The sequence below is a fragment of the Sturnus vulgaris genome, chromosome 7 (assembly GCF_052056855.1).
Source record: "Sturnus vulgaris isolate bStuVul1 chromosome 7, bStuVul1.hap1, whole genome shotgun sequence".
NCBI classification, from domain to species: Eukaryota; Metazoa; Chordata; class Aves; order Passeriformes; family Sturnidae; genus Sturnus; species Sturnus vulgaris.
In genome coordinates this window covers 6,051,265-6,074,634 of record NC_142249.1, presented here as the reverse complement: position 1 = coordinate 6,074,634, position 23,370 = coordinate 6,051,265, and the positions used below count along the sequence as shown (strand labels likewise).

The 23,370-nt window shown below is 48.1% G+C and overlaps 1 protein-coding gene across 5 annotated transcripts in view; it reads left to right on the top strand.

The window, feature by feature from the left end:
* Positions 1-22,809, top strand: part of VWC2L (von Willebrand factor C domain containing 2 like) — a 43,727-nt gene extending 20,918 nt beyond the window's left edge. For 4 of the 5 annotated variants that reach the window (XM_014882011.2, XM_088167653.1, XM_088167651.1 and 1 more), the window contains exon 4: positions 21,984-22,809. In XM_014882011.2, the coding sequence (XP_014737497.1) occupies positions 21,984-22,132 (149 nt within the window). In that variant the 3' untranslated portion in view covers positions 22,133-22,809. Of the gene's footprint in view, positions 1-3,118; positions 4,884-21,983 lie in introns of those variants that run through there. The other variant, XM_088167650.1, reaches the window with a different exon arrangement.
* Positions 22,810-23,370: the final 561 nt, after the last annotated feature.

Here is a 23,370-nt window from a genome sequence, read left to right as displayed (position 1 = left end):
ACAGTGCCATGTTGTGGTGTGATGAAAAGATTTTAGTCCCTGTGGTTGTAATTTCAGATTGACAAATAGAAGAGCTCGAGGGATACAGTTGTTGGGAGAGGGGGAGTAATCTCTGTGGTGCAAATCCTCAATTCAAAAGCTAGCCCTTAAAATTTTGGTAAGGAAAATCCTCATTTTAGGTAAAACACAGCCCTGCATCATTTGCTACACTCTGCTAGGAGCATGGCTTGCCTGCTTGTTCAGCTGTTGCTGCTATTAATGAGAGAATAATTCTCTTTCCATACAGTCAGGCAGATTTTCATAACCTTATTAATTACATCCTGCCAAGGGCAGAAGTGCTGTGATTCAGTGAGCACAGGAGCAAGCTGCCCAGAGAAGCTGTGGCTGGCCCATTCCTGGCAGTGTCCAAGGCCGGGTTGGACAGGGCTTGGAGCAGCCTGGGATAGTGGAAGGTGTCCCTGCCCATGGCAGGGGGTGGAAGGGGATGATCTTTAAGAAATCCAAACCAGTCTGGAATTCTATCCTTCTGTGATAATGCAAAAATCTGTTGATTCTAACATTCCTGGCCTGAAAATTTATAGAAAGCCAATACTGATTTCTGTCCCATCATTTAAGAGCAGTCTGAACAAATGGCTTTGGAGATTTGTTCCTTCTTGGCCAAAGAAATGCAATGGTTATCTTGTGCCTCAGTAACCACAGCAGCTCATTCAAGGCTGGCTGTTCCTGGCAAGGGACACCACATTCCACACAGACTTCACTGGCAGGCTCAGATTTGGGGGTGAGGAAGGCAGAGGACATTTTCTCCTTCGTGTCCTATCATCCAATTTGTCAGAGTGGATTTTGAGGGCGATGGCTCCAGGTGCTGCGCAGCATTTCTGTCACAGAGATGAAAGGTCACTGGATTTCACGTTTCCTGGTAGTGACAGACCGCAGAATTATGGCCCCGAGTTGTTATTTCCAGTGCCTTTGACTTCTTCAGACAAAAGTGTGTCACTGCTGTTAACTCTCTCCTCTGCAGGATCACAAAGTGGCCTGCCACTGTTAGAATCCAGCTCATGGTGCCATCATCGCTGTCCCTTCCCTGAGAACATCCACCCACTCTGCCTGTGCCAAAATTCCCAGTGAGGCCTGCATGCTCCCATTGGCCAGGCCTGTGGAGGTGCCTGTGTGCTGTTCTGGGCCCTTCTCTGCTCACCCTGCACTCTTCATCCCCACACCTCTGCTTGTCCCTCCCCATCAACTACCCACTGCTGTGGGGTGAGCCCTGGTGTTGGTGGGATGTGTGTGTGTTTTAACTCTTCCTTTTTCCTTCAACCCTTTGGATGTGGTCTGGGAATGGTGCAGTGTATCATCCCTCACATCGCTTCTTCTGGTTTAATCTATGATCCAGATTAAATACGTTCCTCTGCTTTGCCAGCTCCAAACAGCTCTCACCTACTGCAGTGCACAAAGGGAGAAATTCCATGTGTTTCGTTTTCTTGAGGGATGAATAAAACAAATATTATAAATTTTTGGGTTGGGGTCTGGTCTTAATTTAATTTTCGTTGTCACCAATCCTCAACAAAAGATTTTGTTACCCAACGGACCAGATAAAAACTAACATGTCCACAGTGAAATATTTCCTGGCAAGTGTGCTTACTCAGCCTGGGCTTCTGGAGACGTTCTTGATGGAATACTGGGCAGCAGGAAGACATTTCGTAGATAATCTGTCACTGAGTCTTTAATTAAAGTTTTAAATTATCACAGTTGATACAGATTCCCAAGTAAAGAGGCTGATCCTGCCATCCACACACAAGTAAAAGATCCCTTTGACCTTCAACAGATTTTAGATTGGTAAAATAGCATGTCTTCAGGCAAAGCACTTGTGGGTATTTATTATAATGTGCTATAAATATTAATAAATCCCTACAAATGTCTTCATATTTGAGGACACGAGTGCAAAAGTGAGTAAATAATAATTTATTTCCGTGCATATAAACCCACATTTTACCTAAGCTTCTCTCTTAATTTACTGGAATATAAACTCACTGCTCATTATTTCTCTGTTGGAGTTAATTTGAAATAAGCATTCTGCACCCCAGCCTGATCCTGCTGTAACACAGTGTGTCTTGCTCAGGAACCCCCCAAGGATTTTCCCAGCCCGTTGAAGCCTTTCCTTTGGCAAACAAATCCGTGTTACACGTGTTCCTGAGCGAGCTTTGCATGTCTCTATGTAGAATAACACCTGGGGGCAGACCTTTGAGGCTGCCTTTTCTCAGCAAGAGCTATGAGGAAGTGCATTTTTTCTGGGTGGCAGATGGTTGGGGTGTCCCTTCGGAAAAGCTGTGCTGTGGGCAGTGGGGCAGTTAGCCAGGCTATTCCTGTCCTGCCCAGCCACTTCAGAGGTGGTTCCTGAACTTCATGTCCATTCCCAAAGTAAGCAGGAGAGCGATGTCTGGATGCTGTAGAAAGAAGCGCTGGTGATGCAGTCAGGGAGCAGGGCTTTTCCTTCCCAACCAGGCACAGCCAAAACCCTGCCCAGGTATTGCAATGGGAGCTGTCCTCTTTGCAAAACCCGTTGGGATTTTGCAGGACAAAAGGCTCCATCTCAGTGTAAACTCTTTTAGGTGAAGGTGATGGATTAACAGTGCATGTTGGTAGCCAGTACTGACAAAAACCCTTCCCCACATGGTCTCTGATGTTCCAAATTATCACTGTCTTGAAAAGTGCCAGGGTTTCAATATGGAATAATCCAGTGCTGGTGCTTTATTGCATAAATGTAGCTTGTTATTTATCTGCAAGATGTGGATCGCTGAAGCTCCAGGTCATTGTTTTGGAAAGCTTCTGCTTCCAACTTGATCAGTGACAAAAAAATCAAGGAAGCATGGGAAAAAATTACTAAAAGATTGAGGAAAAAAAGGGCAGGATTTTGGGACAGGATGTTTTGTCTGCCATTTGATTATATACAACTGTTGGAGGATAAAGGCGACACAGAAAATGTGGCAAGAGGATGAGAGAAGACTTCATGTTCATTTACTTTGTGGAAAACAGTGATTTGGAGCCACGGGGAGATCCCTTTAGAGAAAAAAAAAACAAACTAAAAACAACTAAATAAAATTCCTCTTCTAATTTATTTCAGGAATTCCTGAAATGGCCAGATTTTAAGATTGCACTTAAACCCCCTTCAGTCAGAGTCTATGCAATGTGCTGGTTGGCTGTGCAGATGCAAGGGAATGTGCCCAGCCAAGGAGAAGTGCTCCCCATGCCGGATTTTGCTGGACTCCACCATCCTCTCCCCAGGTCCTGGCAGCTGAAGGCAGTAGCACAGCGTAGCCACATCACCCTGCATGGTTGTGAATTACTGATGGCAGCCAACTTTTGGGGCACCACCCCCTTCAGGTGTCAGCCCGAGGGGCCACGGAAAGGACTGGATAATGCTCTTTGTGATGACCAGCAGGAATGTGAACTGTGGTGCCCTTTTAGCTCAATTAAAGCAGTGACTTGATTACCATCAGAGGAAAGACAGGATTGATTTGAAAGCTTGTAGAAGATCAAGACTGAAAATGAGCAGGTGTATTTGGGCCAGGCAGACACCAACCTGACAAAATACTCCAGTGCTTGCTTTACTGTTCCTTGAGAAGTCATTTCCCTGAAACTGATTTTCAATGGAGCTCGTCCATCTGATCACTTCAGGCCAAGGGGTTAAAGGCCTGTAGATGCTGAACTTGCTGGTGAGAATCAGACACAAAAGCATCTCTCAAGAGCTGCATCCTCCATTGCTTTGGAAAACTCCAGCACTTGGATTATCCAGATGCTTAAATGCCCTGCTGACTCAAGATTGATCTGCTCCCCATGCTCACAGCTGTTGGAAGAGGCCTCTATAACACTGAAAAGCTTTGGAAAAGTTAAAACTTCCAAAATTAGCCATGCTGGTGTTGGATAGCATCAGGGAGGGCTGAGTTGAATCTCCCACGTCGTGAAGTTTCAGAGAAAGTGAGACTGAGAGCAACGAGGGAGAGAAAAAGCCATTAGAGAACAAAATGAGCAGCACTTGATGTGATTAAGTCCATCCCACAGCCCAGTGCTCACACAAAGCTGGGGTGCCAGGCTGTGCAGTGACAGGGATGCTGCTGGAAGAGCTCCGTTCCCAGGGAGCTGCAGCCTGGAGCCAGCAGGACAGCAGCCCCCGAACCTGGTGTGTTCACCTGCATGGGTCACCTGCTGCTTCCCGAGCCTCTGTGCTCTCTGCCTCTGCCCAGCAAGCAAGAAAGGGATCATTCACTAATGAAACATGGCAGCAAAAGGCTCTGCCTGACTGCTGAAGGCCAGGCAGGAGCTGAAAGCTGCTGCACTGGATTTGTACGCCAGGTCCTAACCATGCTTCCCTGCTTCCTCCACGGCACAGTTCAGATGGATGTAACAGGCACCCTGAAGAGAAGGGTCAGGGAGGATCATGAGAAGCCATTTGTGGGATGGGACTAGCTCCAGAGATGTGAGAAACATGTTACCTGGTCTGCATTGCTCTTCAAACTCAGAAATATTTATGAAGAAGCTTTTGCTCATAATGATTGTTCCCCCTTGGGGAAGTGTTGCTGAAGTTTGTGTGCACTGGCCTGTGAGAGTGTTCAAGTTCAAGTTCAAGTTCAAGATTCACTATCATCATGACAGTGTTTTGTAGAGAAGGGGTGGGTTAGGGTTTTTTTGGAGGGGAAAGGTTCCTAGATTCTGGTTGGGAAGCCAGGTTCCTTTGCCACAAGGAGCCTGGGCAGTGCTGAAATTAAAGCAGGCATCACATTGCTGTTCCCCACCTGATTCTTGGTGTGACTTTAAAACACAAAAAGTGACTTTATGATCCAATGACATTGCTGTAAACCATTTTGCTGCAAGAGAAGCTTAAAGCCAAATCCTGTGTCGGTGTCACTTGGTGTCAAACACAGCATTGTTTTACTCTGATTTACTCCAGCCGAGGATCTGACCTGCTGATACCTGTGGGTGGCTCAGAGGCACACTGCAGGAGGCTGGGGTGTTTTGCATGGTCGGGGTTTCTGAAAGGATTAGAGAGGGTTTGCTTTGGCTGCTCTAGGAGGTTGGGATTATGAAGCATATCTATATGAGAAGAGTGGCAGATAGTGTCTTCATGTATTTCTAATTTGATGAATGTTTAATGCTTCTTTATTGGAGCCTACACATATGTAGAGTAGAGGACTTTAAGAAGGGGTTGACTTATGTCAAATAATTTATGTTTGAGCTGCTCCTTTTACATGAAATGCAGACTTTACAGAGCAAAGAGACTGTAATGAAAACATGAATTAAAGATTAGAGCTAAGCAAGTCTGAGAACACTTAGAATTAAGAAAGACACAAGTTTTCTCCTCCTGTTTCCTTTCCTTCCCTCCACCTTTCCTACATCTCCATCTCCTGGATGAGAGATCCCCAAAAGAGCTTGGCTGGTGCAGGGGTTCCTTTCTTGCTCTCCTTGTTTGTGTTTCAAAAACCCTTCTGCAGTATTGATCTGAATTACTGCCCAAGACTGAAGAGCTTGGGCTTGGTCACGAGCAAATAAAAGCCTGGTGGGGACGAGGAGAGGATGTTGCTGTCTTTGCTGTGGCTGGTGGGGTTCTTTGCAGCTCTGGCCACTGATGCAGCTCAAGGAAAGAGGAGTCACCCATGGGGCCCTATCAGCACTTTGGAATGGGAGTTGAACTCCAGGATGTCCCTATTCCACTTGTACCCGCTTCTGAAATCATGATCCCCTCAAGGAATTCACGGAGGAGTTCAAAGGAAAAGGAGTCATTACAGAGCAGTGCCACAATTACTGGTGTAATTAATTTCACATCAACTAAGCCACAATCTATCCCAGTTACAAATGCTTTGTGCCAGGTAGTGCTGGTAGGGAAGCAGTTTGTTAGAATACATGGAGCAGGAGCTGATGTTCCAAAAAGAGGACTGCTGATGTCCTGCCCAGGGATCTGTTGAGAGCAGTGGGTCTCTGTGAAGATGAGCACACAAAGTTCTCCCCAGGCTGTAAAGTTCCGACTTTTTGCACAGCAGCTGCCTGAAAGTATTTGAAGAAGATGGGAATATGCTGGTCAGAAAATGCTGACTCACTGAAACCTCCCTGGGAAAAGAGCCAATTACAGCAAACTCACTGTTTGTACATTAAAAAGGTTTGGGAAAAAAATGGAAGTGATGAGATGCCCCATTTAATGCTTTCAGAACAAACTCTCAAATCTGGGAGGATAAAGGGGTTGACGTAGTTTTAGATGTAGATCTTCATACTTTGGACTATTTCAATGGGGAAGACAGAAACAAAGGGACTTTTTGCACTATTAATTATTTCAGACAGCCTGCTCTGATTTTCACTGAAAGCAGAAAGTGCACCTTTGACTTTCCCTCCCCAGGTGAGTGGGAGCAGAATAGGAGAAATAGCTCTGACTGTGATGGGAAATGTCCTTCCTGCTTGGCTCTCCCCCTCACCTGGGTAAGTAACGAGGTCTAGGATTGACAGAAGCTGACGAGAAAAATGGAAAGGGACTATTTACAAAGGGCTGGAGTGGCAGGACAAGGGGGAATGGCTTCACACTGACACAGTGGGTTTAGACATTCAGAAATTCTTCCCTGTGAGGGTGGTGAGGCCCTGGCACAGGTTGCCCAGAGAAGCTGTGGCTGCCCTATCCCTGAAACCCTCACCATGCACAGAAAGGGCTACAACACCCAGGCAGTGACTGATCCCTCCCTAACACCCGCCTGTGCTACAAGGAAACAGCAAGAGGGAATTTCTGGTTACTTCTCAAGCTGTGCCAAACAAAAAAAGAAATGTATTATTACAGGCAATGTCAAACTGTAATTATTAAATTGGAAATTAAATGGGAAACTGTGATAAAAAACCTGCCCACTCTAGTAACGATTAGATGTATTTGCTGTGTTTTGTACAGAAACCACTTTTTTTCTTGGCTACATCATGCCCCCCAGAGAGTAAATACGCTGTTATCCAGTTCCTGAGGCTGCTGTAAACTGGCCTGGCTGCCTTGCTCCGAGGGAAACATCCATGTTTTGTATGCAGCTGAGGATCTGCCCCCTCTCTCATTCATCCTAACAGCTCCACCGTGAAGGTTTCACATGCAAAAAAAGAATCAGAGCCGGTTCCTGTGCCTGTATAAGCCCCTCTGGGTGAAACTGGACAGTTTCACCCCGACTTGAAAGACACCCCTTCCCAAATGGTTATTTGGGTTTCCTAGTCGGATCAACCCCTGAAATAAAGGTGCCTACTTTCCTTTACAGGTTGAGCTTAACTCATATCTGTGGATCTAAAGGCTAGAGGAGAGCTGCTGAAACAGGAGTGGCCTCCACAGAAGGCATTGCAAGCCCCAGCAAAAACCACCCAGGACTTTCCTTGCTCCTCTGTTGAGTGCATTGCGTTTTTGCAGTTTGCACTGCCCCTTTTCCTGGGCTTGTTTTCTCCCTCTCAGGGAGGTGCTGCCTCCCTCTTGTTTTCATGTAAGAAAGGAGAGGAGAGGAGAGGAGAGGAGAGGAGAGGAGAGGAGAGGAGAGGAGAGGAGAGGAGAGGAGAGGAGAGGAGAGGAGAGGAGAGGAGAGGAGAGGAGAGGAGAGGAGAGGAGAGGAGAGGAGAGGAGAGGAGAGGAGAGGAGAGGAGAGGAGAGGAGAGGAGAGGAGAGGAGAGGAGAGGATTAGCTAATTAAGAGCATGGCAGTGGCAGTGCTTGACAGGTTCCCGTGGGATGCTGACAGGCGCCCTCAGACTGCCCTAGACAAACTGTGCCAAGCAGGCTGGGCTCTTCCACCCATGGATGCACCAGCATTCCAAAGCCCTGTGTGAAAACTTTTCCTTGCAGGAGTATGGTTTGCCAGACGTGAAGGTGAGGCTCAAAGTGCATCAAGAAAATGTGTGCATTTTGTTCTCCTGACTGAGGTTTGGGCTTTCTAGATACAACATGCCCTGGTACAGTTGGCACAGAGAAGTTTGCAGTACCAGGGATTGCATGGGCTCATTGAATGTTGGCTCCGAGGTGGGACCAACCCAATGTTTCTCATCACTGTGTGCATTAATAGGTCACAGCCATGGGGGTCAGCAAGATAGCACTGACTTCCTGTTTTCCACTAATCTGTTGGGCAAAAATAATGAAATAAAATCCCTCACATAAGCTCCTCATGTCACAGATTTCACCAGCAGGTGAGGTGGAAGCAGCAGTGGGTCTGGCACTGCTGGCAGGCCTGGCACCTGGCAGCACCAAGCAGGAATCCTGACAAATGCCATGGGCACTGCATCCCAGCAATGTGTCCCGTGTGCTGCAGTGTCCCAGCAATGTGTCCTGTGTGCTGCAGTGTCCCAGCAATGTGTCCCATGTGCTGCAGTGTCTCCTCGTGCACTTCACCACACAGTGGCTGAGTTTCTGCATTTCTTTGCTGAAATCAGCTGGTGTGTCAAGGATTTTGGCAGTGCACCCCAGGAGGGGATCTCTGGGGCAGGGCAACATCCCACACTTGGGCATCAGCACCCACAAATCATGACAGAACAGTTTGGGTTGGAAGGGACCTTAAAGATCATCCAGTTCCATGCCCTGCCATGGGCAGGGTTGCCACGTTGCTGCTTTGACTTAAGGCAGGCAGGCAGCCCATGTGTTAGGAGTGACATTTTCCTTCTTTCAGTGTCTCCAGTTCAGTCTGTGCCAGACATGTATTTGTGCCCCTCATGTCATCCTGCCCCTAATGTTTCACAAGACCTGTCCTAACTTTTCTCCAAAAATTTGCCGGCTGAGAAATAAATAAAGACAAGAGAGTTTATTCCAAGTTTGCCAATCACTCATGGTCCAGGGAAGAAGGATGCAAATTAAGAATCCGGGAAGGGATCTGTCTCAGAGGCACTGGGCAATGCTGTCTTCAAAACAAGCATTTCCCTGGCTTTCTTCTGGGGCTAAAACTCTGAGACAGAAAGAAACCAACAGCTTGTTTTCCTCTTCCAAGGTCAGCTATGATTATTTTTGGAGAGTGCTTTGCTCTTTGTGGCAGTTTTGGCTATTGCTGCCATATGTACAAGGGACCATCTGGAAATCTGTTCCCAGCTTTAGCAAGTGCTAACAGGGAGTTATGTTCACTGGGCCCATGTTTTTTGCTGGCTGCAACAGCTCCACATTGAGCTTGATCTCCCCCTTGTACCCCAAAAAGGCAGGATCTGGGTCCAACGCTGTGTCAGGGCATGCACAAAGACTTGGAGCCTTCCCAGGAATTCCCACCCTCTTTTAGTTGCAGGGTTTGGAGTGGTTCTGGCTTTTGGGGTGTTTGTTTTCCCATCTTTTTTTACTTCCTGTGGCTGTTGAGCTCAGCTTTTGTTTTATGTGTTCAGGAGTACAGGAGTGTGTTTCATTTTCCAGATTAGAAAATGCTCAGAGGTATAATCAGGTCCTTCCACAGTATTTAATTATCCGTAATTAAAGGCATCTACACAAAGCAGCAGATTTTCAAAGACTATTCCTGTGTTACATTGCTAATGAATTAAGTAATTAATTGGCATTGAAAAAATACAATAGGAAACATCAATCTTTTAAAGTAAAGCATTTTTTAGTGGTTTTATAAAATCATTAACTCGTATCAGGTCAGTAGCTGTTCTAATGTCTAAATCCCCCTTCTGGCTTTAAAAAAAAATTCTAAGGCACAAAATGAGCGCAGGAAAAACAAGGCAGGGAATACTAGCTGGAGAGTGTGGGAACATTCAGAAATGGGGAATTTTTGGAAGTCATTGTCCATCACTTTGCAGCCCTGTCCCACAGTTCCTTCCCTCTGCCAATAAGGTGTGAACCAATTCCCATCACACATGAGAAGTCAGTTTGCAGCCTCAAACCTTCATTTTGCTGCAAGGCAAATACAATTCTCTGCTGGGTTTAGTTTGGATAACCTGCATCCCCTCATGATGCCTCTGTGCCTCAGTTTACCCAGTGCACTTCCCTGTCCCAGGGGAATGTGGGAGGATAACGTGTTGTGAGCTGTTCAGATCCTGTGGTGCCACTGAGACCAGAGGGTAAGCAAGAATTTTATCCAGGAATTAAGTAATAAAAGCAGAATGCAGAGAAGGGTAACGAAACATTTGGGCAGTTTGGGCAGGAGGGATGCAGAACCACCATAATTTTCCCACAGCCTTTCATCATTCCCAGCTGTTACCTCACAGAATTACTATCCTGTCCCAGCACATCAGCACAATATCACACCTGCCAGAGAATGAAGGCCCATGTGCACTGTGGTTGTGCCTTTCGTGTTGACACCCAGAGTTATGAGCAAAGAAAAGGACATCCCTTTTTTCATTGGGTGAATTGATTAAATGCAACTGTTGCCATGCAAAACCAGCACTGCTCATTTTATTTCTATCACCAGCCAGACTCTTTGCATGGCACCACCTGAAAGCATCCTGGAAACGCCATGGATACCATTAAATTGAGGTAGTGCAAGAGCACTGGGACAAAACATGGATTACAGCTGTTTCTGCAGCTGCTGGAGAAATCAGGACGGGTCCTAGCAGAAGTGTTTAGGGTCCTGGGTATTCCAGAAGTACCAACCTCTGCTTGTCTCTTCTGTCCATCAGACCCAGTGCTTTGGTCTCCCCCATGTGTGTCCTCAAGATCCATCCAGCCATCCTGCCCAGCCCCTTCCATTCCCTCCTCCTGTTTCCTCAGGAGATGCAGATTTTGGCACAGCAGTGCCACGTCCTGTCTCTCTAACACCAGGCTTAATGGTTGGGTTGGGGTGAGGGAAGATGTTTTCCTGATTTTCCTTTTCTGTGCCACAGGCAGGTAATTAAATTCCCCACATAAACTAAGAAATACTGTTTCTGCCTTTGTGGTTATTCCATTTCTACAGGTAATCAATCATTTGTATGGATTTGCATAGAAATGGGAGCTTTGCCACTGCAGCCCATCCTGAATTTATAGGGATGAAAACAGGCAGATCCAGAGGCTGATACTGTTAAACACCCCCCAGAAGATCCATCCTTTGACTGGAAGGGGAACCTTTGCTGACTGATTTTAACTTTTAACATTAAATTCCCCTTCCATGTGGGTCTTACCTGCCCATGGCTATCATTTCTGTGTCCATCATCATGGAGGCCAGGAGGCTGGGAATAGTGGTGGAGGCTGTGCAGGCCAGGGAGATGGGAACAGTGGTCAAGGCAGCAGGAGATGGGTTCTGCTCAAAGTCAGCAGCAGAAAACCCAACAACTCGAACACAAGCAGGAAGAAATGGTTTCCCCAGCAGCTCCTTCCTCACATGGAGAGTTTTATCTTTGCTTTGAAATCCCATTTCTAACACAACAACCAACATCAGGAAAATCTCTCTCCACGTGGGAAACACAAATGGGACCGTGCTGGTTCCCTCAAAGCATCACATTCATGCCATGATGGCAGAATGTTTCCACAGTTGACCCCATCCCACAGGGCTGTGGGCTGCAGTGATGCTGTTTTCCAGACAGGAGCTGGAAGTTGATTCCCCAGAGTTCAGGAAACCCCCATGGCCCTGGTAGGGGCTTTGTGCCCACAGCCACCCATGGGCACTGCAGGATCACCCAGCACTGGCTTGGGTTTGCAGCACCTTCCACCCCTGAAGGAACAACTCAGACAAATGTGTAGCAATCCTGGCTCTTCCCTACAGTTTTTTTTGCTCCTGTTTGATACAAAATGAGCCCAGTCATAGTTTCCATTTCATTTATGACCGATCTGAAAAAATCCCCTCACCCCATAAAACATCTCACAGCTGTAGTGACCAAGTTAGATTCAATTCTGGCTTTATATTGAGTTGACATGAAGCCAGCTCTCTTCCATACATCATCTGTGATTGCAGTTAAGCATGAAATACTGTTTTAATTCTTACACCAAATGTAGGATTTTTTTTCTCAAGAAAAAAAGACATAAAAATGTTAAAGTGGGCCATAAAAATCATTATATTTTCCCACGAAGTGCAACCAAGAGGCGAATAAGTTGGCTAAAAGCTCACAAGACCCAGGGAAAAAGTCCTGCTTGTTATTCTTTTGTTGTTAACCTTTGCCTTTGGGTGGAGATACCTGGGCAGGGACCACAGGCCTGGTGCTTTGGCATCCAGGGGCTACCTGGGCCCTTATTTCCCAAGATCAGGGTATCCTCCCACGCCTGCATGGACCAGGAGCTGTGGCTGCTGCTGCTCCCTGACAGTGTCCCAGTGTCCCTGGGAGCTGCCCAGACCCACTGCAGGGTGAGCATCCAGCCAAGTCCTTGGATGAGTTTGCATCTCTGCATCCCAATTCCTTTCCTGGGAAATGGTCACTGGGACTGAGCCTGTCCCATGGCACACATTGTTCTGCCAGGGAGGTGAAGGCAGCACAAACACTACAGCACATTATGATTTTTTTTATTTTTTTTTCTTCACTTAAAGGTTTAGTCTCTGGAAGGTCCAACTTTTTCTCCCTTTGGGTGTTGATTTTACTGGTAACCCTGTTAGCTGATGCGGTAGTTTAATGGTAGTTCTATTAATTGATTCTTTAATCTATTTGATACCAGCTCAAAAAAAACCCGCCTCACCTCACACTACGTTTGAACTATTAAAAAATGAATGTGCCTTCAGTGTGTTGGAATTCATTTTGGGAAGTATCTATTTAGAAAACTTGTTGAAAGCCTGTTACTTACCTGAAAGGTTAAAATTACCTCGGAGTAGCTTTCTTTGCCTACAATTACAATCTACCTGTATTTAAAAAATAAAAATAAAAAAAAATAGATGAGATTATCACAAAGCTTTATGCTGCCTGCAAAAAGATTTTTAAGAGCTAATCCTGCTTGTTTGCTCAGGTAAATGTTGAAACACACATTTCTCCTTTAATGCAATTTTGCTTCTCCAGCCCAGACTGTGCACAGTAAAACCTGGTTCAGAAAACCTGCTTTGGGTGCACAGCTCCTGCCTGTGCAATGCTGGGCCCTTTGCCTTTGCAGGTTTTTTTTACCATACACTGAACTTTTCAGTGCTGATCAAGGTATTTGCACACATAGGTCCTTTTCAGATGAAGAGGAATTTGGTATGTAAATCCCATGGGAGACTTTGAAAATGCCATCCTACATTTTGCACTAAAAGGAGGAGGGAAAGCCCTGGATTTACAGATGAGTTTGAAGCACTGGGAGATGCTCTTCTGCTCTCTGGGAGCTGATCCATGTGCTGGCTCCTCCAGCCAGGTGGGACCTCCTTGGTTCCCCTTCAGGGCTGCCTCCATTTGGGTGTATGAATCAGCAGAGTGAATAAAGGGTATGAATTTGATACCTATTAATTTGCACTGCAGCAATGCCTAAACCTGCTGGCCAGCAGTCCCTAACCCACAACTGGGTTAGAAACCCAGTCAAATGGGCAGACTGGGGCTGGAGGTTTTGCAGGGAGCTCAGAGTGCACTTGGACATGCTCCCAGCTTTGATTTTGGTGCAGCTGGGATCGGAAACACAGGGGCTGGGTGCACAGGACTCGGGGAAATGTCCATATGGGGAGTCAGATACCATCATCTCAAGCAGTGGGAAATGTACTGCTTGCATTCTTTTCTTTGGTGTACCCAGACCATGAACTTTGCTCCCATCTCCATGCTGCCTTCCCCCAGTGAGCTGTGCCAGAGGTGTTATCAGAGCTCTGCTGCCCCAGCATGGGAAGGGTGGGTCGGACACGACCATTCTGAAGCCATCAGACATTGGAAGCTGTCCCTGGACGTGTCCAAAGTCAGGTTGGACAGGGCTTGGAGCAGCCTGATCCAGCAGAAGGTATCCCTGCCCATGGCAGAGGGTGGAGGTGGATGAGCTTTTTCCAACCTGAACCATTCTGGGATTCCATGCTCAGTCTTGGGCTTGCTCTCCTGTTGTCCAGCTCATCCCACAAGCACAGCAGATGAAGAGTGCAGTGGGGCTCCCCCATTTTCAGCTGGTGCATTTTAGCTGTGGAAGGGACAGTGTCACCATTTGTCTTGGTGAGGGATGGTGTCCAGCCTGCCCACGGAGCTGGGATCAGTATTGGCACCCATGGATGTCACCGCTCCCAAACAGACGGCTTTTAAATTGCACCCATAGATCTTCCCTGCACCAAAACGTCCCTGCTCCAGTATTTAGTGATGCCTGAAGTTACGTCTCCACATCAAATTAAGTAACTGTGCTATCAATAAGGAGGAGTAATGTGGAGTATTCCCTTCTGGATGTCTCCCTGTCCCTCATTTGTTTGCTGCTGCTGATTAAGACGGATAACGAGCCATCAGTATTTTTCTAACTACAGTGCAAAGCAGCGAGGCCGAAATCAGTCTCTGTCACAGGTGCCAGCTCACAATTTAGGGAACTCAAGTGGGGCCCCTGCATTCATTATACTCCAAGGCAGAAAATACTTGGGATTGTCTGAGCAAAGCCTGGATGATGTGACCCCCTTGGTGTGTGGAGAGCCAGGAGGGGATGTGGGGCCACCAGGAGGTCCCTGTCCTGCTGGGCTGGCTGGGAGCTGCTTCTGTGTTATATTTTATTTATTGTGTGGCTGCATAGCTGGCAAAAGTTAGTGGAACAGCTCCCATTGTCCTGAATTGAGCTTTTCACCTACCCTTCACCTTTCTTAATGCATTCCCTCTAATGATGGAGGGCTGGCTTGGAGTGAGCAACTTGGATTTAATTTGGACAAGGATACTGCAGATATATATACATTTTAATGCAGAGATTAAATAACTTTTAGGCATCTTCAGGCGCCCAGTAATGTGAATTATGGCTGGAAAAATCTCTCCTGTAAATAGGCAGTACTTGAGAAGGGCTGTTAACATTGTCTTGTGAGCAGTGAAAAATGCAGGAAGGATGGAAAAGAGCTGCAGATAAGCTTCAGAGGACAGTAATTCTTCGGGGCAGTGGTGCACACAATTGAAAGCTCATGGATGTCTAGAAGGTACCACCAGATGACTCCAGGAGCTGTTAGCCAGAGCCAGCAGGGTTTATCCACAAATGAAAAGAGAAAAGGCTCTGATTTTGCAACATTTTACAGAACAGAGTGAAACTGAGGGCATTTATTGGAGGTGCCGTCTCTGTGGCTGGACAGGGTGGCAGAGTGAACCCTTTCATTGTGGGGTCACCTCAAGGAGGAGACACTTGTTACCACAGCTGGGAGCCACAGAGTGACAGGACAAGGGGGAAGGGGTTAAACTGACTGAGGCCAAGACTTTCCTTATGTATTTTAAAATATCAACAGCATTCCAAAAAATGGGAACAGAGGGATTCCTGAGCTTTTGAATGGCAGGGAGTTGGAAGGGTTCTGCAGCCATCACTGGCCCACTGGAGGGAGGTTTAATTTGTGGCACTCAGGCTGGCATGGGTTGATTCAGTTCTTAGTTTTCCTCCTGAAAATGGAGCAGCATACAGATTTTACTGAGGGGGCAGATGATGCATTGATGCAGTCTGTGCATCACAGGAGAGCTCAGTGCTGCCTGAGAGCGTGAGCAGGCTGAGAAGCAGCTTCCAGACTTGATGGTGATCAGGATGGGGACACTGACCTGAAGCAGTCTCATTTCCAGCCCTGCAGGAGTCTCTGTGCAGGTTGGGTGCTTGGGTGATGATGGACTTTGGAGCCCAGGGGGTTCTTTTCCCCTGGTGTTTGTACTGGGAGGAGCTGTGTCCTCTGTAGCCTGGAGGACAGGGACATCACCTGCAGGCAGAGCCACTGCACAGTGCTGTCCCTCCTGCCACCACTGAGAAGTGGCAAACAGGGATCAGAGCTGGGCATTAGTGGGGTGTGAACTCACTGTCCCACATCCTGGGATCATGGCAGCCCCATTCCCAATGCATCCTCAGGCTTCAGCTGTGCTTCAAGCCAGGATCTCCAGCTCTGGCCTCCTTCTAACACAAGAAAGCTCCAGGGTTGGTCTCTTTGGGTGGGGTTTTTAGCTGCCCCTGCAGAGCAGTGCCAAATTTAATTTTCAGCACGGCAAAGCTCAGTATCACCGGCTGATTTCCTGATGTTTCACCTCTGGCTTCACCCGCTGGCTCCTCCTTCCCCCAGAGAGAGGGGGGCTGGCACTCTCCATACCAGGCAGTGAAAACAAGACTTCTTCCCTCCCCAGCTCCTTAATTAAAGCCACAAATTGAGCTCTTTCCTTGCAATCTGAAGTGATCACATAAATAGCATTGGCAGAGCTAAATGAACATTTGAAAAGATCCTGCAGGATCAGCAGAGAGGAGCAGTGTTAACCTCCAGAAACAGAGGCCATCATTAAAAACAAGATGCTCGTTTTCCTTCCCTTCTCAGCACAGAGTTCAGCCCAGACATGGAAAAAGTCCCAGATGCAGGCACAGGCAATTTCTTGCTCTTGTGACAGAGCCTGGGGATTCTGCTGAGGTTTTCCTCTTTTTCTGTTGGGGATCCACGAGTATCCTTGTGTGGATTCCATGTGTCATCCTCATTTGGTCACTGCTCTGCAAGAGGATGTTTCAGCACCTGATACCAGTGCTGTAGACTGCATGGCTCGTGGTATGGGATGGTCATGGTGAAGCCTGGGAGAGGCCTGTTCTGTGGAGACATGCAGAGGGAAATCTGCCTTCCCACTGGGAAGACACTTGGCCATGCTCAACATCTTCCCCAGGCCAGAACACACTGCCAGCAGCAAATCCCCATGCCCAGTTGTGTTCATGGTCAAGCTCCAAAAGCAAAGTCTTTGAGCCTCATTCAGCTGAGTGAGCATCCAGGGGATGTTTCAGGATGTATCCATGCCTAAATACTGTCAGGAAACACCACAGTTTTCCACTCATCCCTTGCAACTTCAGTTGTGGGGCACACCACTTGGGAGCCTGAGGGATGGCTGCTGAATTGAGCTGCTATTTAGCAGCTGTCTTAACTAGGCAGATAAGCCTAGCCATCAGCACCTCTCTGCTTGATGGAATCCATTGACTGAATAAGCTAAATTCTCCTGGAGTCAGCTTTAATATTTCCTAAAGGGATGGGGAGGCTCTCAAAGAAGTGGCAGGAGACATATTTTACTGAGGGGAAAGTACCACTCTTGCTGGAATCAGAGGTTGCAGAATGAGAAGTTCTGGTGGAGATGATGAGCTTTGTCTGGGGCAAGATGCTATTCAGGGCACATCTGAATATCACAGTTGGCCTGAAGTGATCCGTGCTTGCTGTTTGATTAACATTTGATTTCCTTTTATTGCTTCTCTGCACACACAAAGCTAAATTCAGAGCTGTTGAAAGCCACGGGCAGAGCTGCTGAGTTCAGTAAAACCCATCTGAGGAGTCACAGGGAGCTGGGGGGACGCTGCTGTTCAGCACCGAGTGGCTCCAGGGCATCAGCTCATGGTGTTGGAGAGGGCCTGGCCCCCGAATTCCTTCTGGAACACGGGTGCAGTGGAGCAGGGTCAACACCCAAGTACCTGATCTTCAACAGATGGTTGCAGAATTTTCCATCATTCTCCCCAAACAACAAACCAAATACAATTTTTTAACATCTCTCCCATCAAACCGGCATCTGAATGTCCCTAATACATCTCCATAAAAATCTTCACAGCTGTTCTAGCAAACAGCCTGGAGTGCTGCAGGCTTTTATGAGTATTAACTATGTTAAGCAAAGCAAATCTCACTATTACACTGTCTATGGGAGCAGCAAACTTCTCCCATCAGTCTCCCTGAGCAAGGAAAAAGGGTGATTAGTGTCCTGTTATCATCACAGTCGTGGTTTAAGATGCTTTTACTGAGAGCAGGATGACAGCCCTTGCCCAAAGCAGCTTCTTGTTCCTGCTGCTATTATCATAAGTAACCTGATATTCTTGACATGTCATCAAATATTTCTGAGCAGCTTCTTCCTTTGAATAGTAATTAAAAACCCCATACTGCTGTTCTGTGATATTCTTTGGGGGTTTGTTTTGGCATTGATTTGGCAGGCCGTGGTCTCATCCAGTTCCTCCAAGCAGCCATGGTGGGAAAAGCTCAGGCTGGTCCTCAGCAGTGGGTTGAGGCCCTGAGCTTTTGAAATGTTGGGAGAGAAAAAGAAAATCAGAGAATTTAAAAGAGTCTGGTGAGCTCTGCTGCTGAGAAAAAAAAAAAAAAAGAAAAAAAAAAGAAAAAATAGGACTTGATTTCTTGCTGTGCTCTGGTTGTGGCTTTAGGGGCAGCAGCCCCTCCAAGGCACATGGCACAGCCAGGAAGATGCCCAGGTGCTGGAGGCTGTCTCCACCAGTAGCTGCCAGCTCTATAAATCCCAAAGTTTCTGGAAAACTCCATGGTGACTTGTGCACAGAAAATGCTACTTGGCTGGAGCATATTTTCACCTGAATTCCAGCAGTGCAGGGTCCCTCTCTGAGTGCCTTTTTCTGGTGCTTTCACTGGGGGTGTGATGCTCACTGCATCCAAGTTTGGACAAACAGGATCCAGTTTTCCAATGTGAAGGTGGGAGAAATTTAAATGAGGAAATTAAAAAAAAGCAGAAGGGGAGAGGCTGGCTGATAGTGATTGTGCTAGAAAAGTGGATTTCAGGCAACGGGAATTTAAGTTGAATGATCACAAATGCAGTGTGGAAATTATGCCTTCTGTTAGAAATCCGTGTTTCTGTATGGATGGGGATAGCAGTGGGAGAGAGAGGATGCAATAAAGCTCTGTCCAGCTCACTGTGGTGAGCAAAAGAAACCATTTCACTCAGGCAATGCAGAGGGGGCTATTTTGAGAGAGTGCTGGGAAAGAAAAGGCCCAGAGCAGTGGCAGTGTTGGCCCAAATTAAAAGTACTAAAGTTTGTCAGGAGAGAGGCAGAAGATCCCACAGGAAGGCAGATGTCAGTAGAGCCCCAGGTCATGTTTGCCTCCATTTTGCTAAAATCCAAGAAGAAAGAAGACAAACCCAATTGCTGTGATTTTCCCCTCAGTTCAGCTCCTTCCTTGGGTGTGCCCAGGTGACCCTGGTGAGCCCAGGGATGCTTGGTGCTGCTCCAGTGAGGGCTGGCAGTCCCTGTGATTTATCCAACACAACACATTTTCCCCCTTCGCCTTACCCAGCCCCTTTGGGGCAGGCAGAGTATCCCAAGCATTTTCTCTTAGATACAGAGATGCTTGCCAGGCCCTTCCAGGCTCAACAGAGGGGCAGATCATTAATATTTAATTACAGATTTGCAGAGTTGCCCCGTGTCCTTGGCCAGGGCAGGGACGTGGCTGTCCTGCTGTCCCCAGAATAAGGGAGCTCCTCTCCAATGGGGACCTCAGAGACACAGGTGATGCTTTCAGCAAATCCCCCTCATCCATCTCCTCTTTTCCTCAGTGTCTGCTTTTTGCCCCTCCCTGTCCTGGGGCATTAATAAAGGGTATTTACTGATTATTTTATTTCCTGGGGAAACTCAGGAGGGAGAAGAGACCTGGGGATGCTGGGAGGAGGAAGGGCAGCCAAGGAATGGACAGATAATCAGGATGAAGGAAAAAGAAGCTTTTGCCCAGTTGGCAGCACCCCATCAGTCAGTCCCAGTGCTGTGACCCTTGATCCCTGCACCTCTGGGGTGCCAAAGTTCCATGAGAGAGGTGTTGGGTCCCAAAGCCTGTCTGGGAGCAAAGCTGACTCCCCTGTGAGCGAGCAGACCTGCTGGCTCCCTCACTGCCAGCCTCCCACCTGTTCCCAGCCCCCAGAATGGGCTGGCAGTGCTGTAAATCCAAAGTTATGTCTGGAGTTGTGTTGAGGCAGCACTGGCCTCTCAGACAAGGTGCTTAACAGGCAAGGCAACAAGAGGAAAGATGATCTTCCCCTTTCCTTGCCACCCTTAATCTCCAGAGGAAGCTTTTTGTTTACATTACAAGGAAAAGGAGATTTTTTTGCTCTGGGAGTGCAGAGCAGGCTGTTGTGTGGAGGCTGCTCACCCTGGGCATCCCAGACATCGACAGGCAGCATCCCACTGTGCCATGCCAGGCATTTATTTCAACTTCCAATACAGCTAGCTGCAGTTATTGGAATTTTCATGGCATTTGAACCCCTGGGCATTTAACAGCAGCAAATGACCTGACAGCGATGCCCTGGCTGAGTCATAACACACCCCCACCCACCGGGATCTAAGGAACAGAGAATTAAACCAGTGATGAAGAGCACAGGCAGTGGCACAGCCAGCACAGGGACTCGAAGGCTCTGGGAAAGTGTGACAATTTCAGTGGGCTGCCAGAGAGATACCACAGTTGGAATCACAGCATTTCCAGCCAGGATGGTGTCTTCTAGACAGATGTCAATTTGGGAAATCTTCAGCTCATGACTTTTTTTACCTCAGGCCTGCAAGGAAAAACACAGATACCATGTGTGCATATGTAGAGTTTGGCTGTTCTGCTCAAGCTCCTGGCTTTAAAGTTCTTTGCAGTTTGTAATGGCTGAGGTTGGAGGGGCTCTTGGGAGCTTGTCCAGCTCCAAGCCCAGCTCACAGCAGCCTGAAAACATCCCTGCTCACAGGGCTCCTGCACTGCCAGAGCCCTGTGTCACCTCTGCTCTGGCTCAGCGAGGGCAGTGGAATCTCCTTGTTTAGAGTAAAACAAAGGTCCTTCTTCCTGGAATGCTGATGGAATTCATGTGCTGGCTGGGCCAAGGAGGAGGCAGAACAAAGCAACACCGACCTTCCCAGTGCCACAGCCTTCCTCCCCAGGCCCTGCCCATGGAGCAGCAGCAGCCCCGGGGTACAGCTTGTCACCCCAAATTCACCACCCAAGGTATCTTTCTCCAGCCCTTCTGTTGTGGCCTGATGAAGATGGATGTGAAATGTTGTGTTTGAAGGGGCGTGTAATGAAGGCAGGAGGGTGTTGAAACACAGGTAACAATCAGGCACACTGAATTGTCTGAGGAGCACCTTACTGAAGTCAGGGCACTCATGAATAGCTCTCTGAGACTGTAAAACATGGGACCCTGGCACTGGGCTGCCTACAGCTCAGCCTGGTTCCAGCCTCTTAAGGGACCCTGTTTCCCTTTCCCAGCCTTAGGCCTGATACTTAAGGAACAACTTGCCCATGATTCCATGTCTCTACACACTCTCACCTTTGGAATGCACCTCATGCACTGGAGGCACAGATTAAAACCGGTGGCCAGGCAAGGGGTGACATTTCAGAGCAGCACTCGAGCCACAAAACACTTTTCAAATGTTTTTATGCTTCCCCAATGCCACCAGTGTGACTTCATTGAATTTTCTGTGTGTGCTGCTGGCTCTGACGTTAATTCCTGGTGCTAAGCAGTGAAGGAATAACAGGGGAAGAGGAGAGAGCTTGCAGGGAGACAGATGGGCAGTGGATACTTGTGGGGCTTTTGAGGAGCAGGAAAGGGCTTTAAGATCTCTTTCCAACCCAACCATTCTGTGACTGGGAAATAAGATCCTTGCTGACTTGCTGATCAGCTTTGATACTGTGTAATAAAGAAGGGAAAAAAAAAAGACCCAAAGTAATAATAAGCATATTAAAGGAATTGCCGTTGAGGAAAAATACCCTGATTTTTTCAGAAAGCTTATTTGAGAGGTGATGCAATAAATAATTTTTGGTTAATAGTTCCAAGCTGGTGGGGTCTTTGAGGTTACCTGGTGGTGGAGCATGGCTGCCAATGGCCCCAGGAGATAGATTGGCTCTGGTCCCTGCAGCTCCCTGCAGGCTCACCAGGCGGGAGCAGGGAAGGCTGGGCTGTGCCCTCATGCTTGTCCTTACGGCCTTGTCCATCCTGCAGCCAAAATTTAAGGAGAAAAAGATACTAAATTAGAGTAGAAGAAGCTGAGTGCCAGTGCCATTTGCTCTAGGGGCTGGGTGCAGAAACAGAGGAGAAAGCTTCAAGGCTTTTTTTTTTTCCCTTTAATGCCTGAGGGCAACCAAAAATGAGAGAAGGGATTGCTGTGGGTCCAAGGCTCAGCACTGAGCAGGGTGGGAGCACTGCTGCAGATTTTGGTGGCATGGCCAGAGCAGGGCAAGGGGCTGGTGCTGGGTCCCTGCCTGTGGCAGGCTGAGAGCAGAGCTGCTCCCCCAATCCAAACACAGAGAGTTTATCCTGTTCCCCCTCCCTGTGTTTCCACAGGTCCCAACTGCTTTGCGGGCACCACGATAATTCCCGCGGGCATCGAGGTGAAGGTGGACGACTGCAACATCTGCCACTGCCACAACGGGGACTGGTGGAAGCCAGCACAGTGCTCCAAGCGTGAGTGCCAGGGCAAGCAGGCTCTGTAGCAGCTCCCCTGGCCAGCAGCTCATGGTGATGGTGATGATGGTGACGAAGGAACGGCTCCGATGCTGCCCCTGAGTCCAACCTCCCACCAGCAAGGCCTGCGAGGCTGCCACCCAGCAGAGATCAGGACCTGTGGGGAAGGGTCTCCCCCTGCAGCTCCTGTCCCACTGCACACCCCCTGTGCCTGGTGCCCAGGTGTCTGCTCTGCTGTGGGAATCACCAGTGCTCGGACTGGGGGGACAGGAGGAGAAGAGCCCACGCACGTCCCTGGCCTGGCGATGCCTCCGAGGCACTGATCCACTCACTGCTCTCACTTTCTACAGTGTGGATCAGGGGGGGTTTTCACATTTATTTATTTGAAGGTTTTTTGCTATTGTGATTCTTTTTTTTTTTTTTTTTTAAGTCTCTTCCTAAGCTGGATCATCGGGACAATACAGCTATGAGTGGAGCAATAGATGGAGAATTTTTATTGTGTCTGTAAGCGCAGGTGGCACTAAGGACAGGAGGGAGGTAGAAATTCAAAGGGATGGGGGAGCTGGAAAAAAAAAACCCAACTGGAATGTAACCTGCAGCAGGACTGGGGTAGATGCACAGGTATAGACCAGACAGCCGAGACACAAAGCTGTATCTGTGTTGCACTTTCTCCACTGAGTGGGGACAATAAAGTCGAAGACACCTACACAGTCCATGTGACCTTGATGGGAGCAGGGCCCACAGCAGCTGCATGGGCAGGCTGGGGCAGCCAACCAGGAGGTGCTCCATGAAAACAACATCTCACCTGGCTTGTCTGTGTGTCATTCCTGGCTGGGGTATCAGTGGTGGAGCAGAGGGAAGGGGCCCCACGTGTCCCTGGTTCCCAGGCTGAGCGTGTGCTCACCTGCCTTGTCCTATCCCAAGGCTGCTGTCGCTGGAGCCAAGGGCAGTGTTTCATTGCCTTCAGCGACAGCAGGTCACAGTTCAAATATGGGATCACCCCACTCTGGAGGTTTGCAGGAATGCCCCATGGCTGTGGCAGCACTAAACTGGCTCAGCTGGCAGGTAAGACCCTTTGCTACGGTGGGAGGGTGCTGCCCGGGCTCTCCTGGGAGTATCCACACTGCTGGGATAAAGCAAGCTGTGGTGCAGCAGGGCTGGGCTCCTGTGAGGGCTCTCTCTCTTTAAGCAGCTGCTTTCTGTGCCTGCCTGCCAGGAGCAGAGGTCCCCAGCAGCCCAGGCTCCCCATTTCCAGCAGTGGCACCTC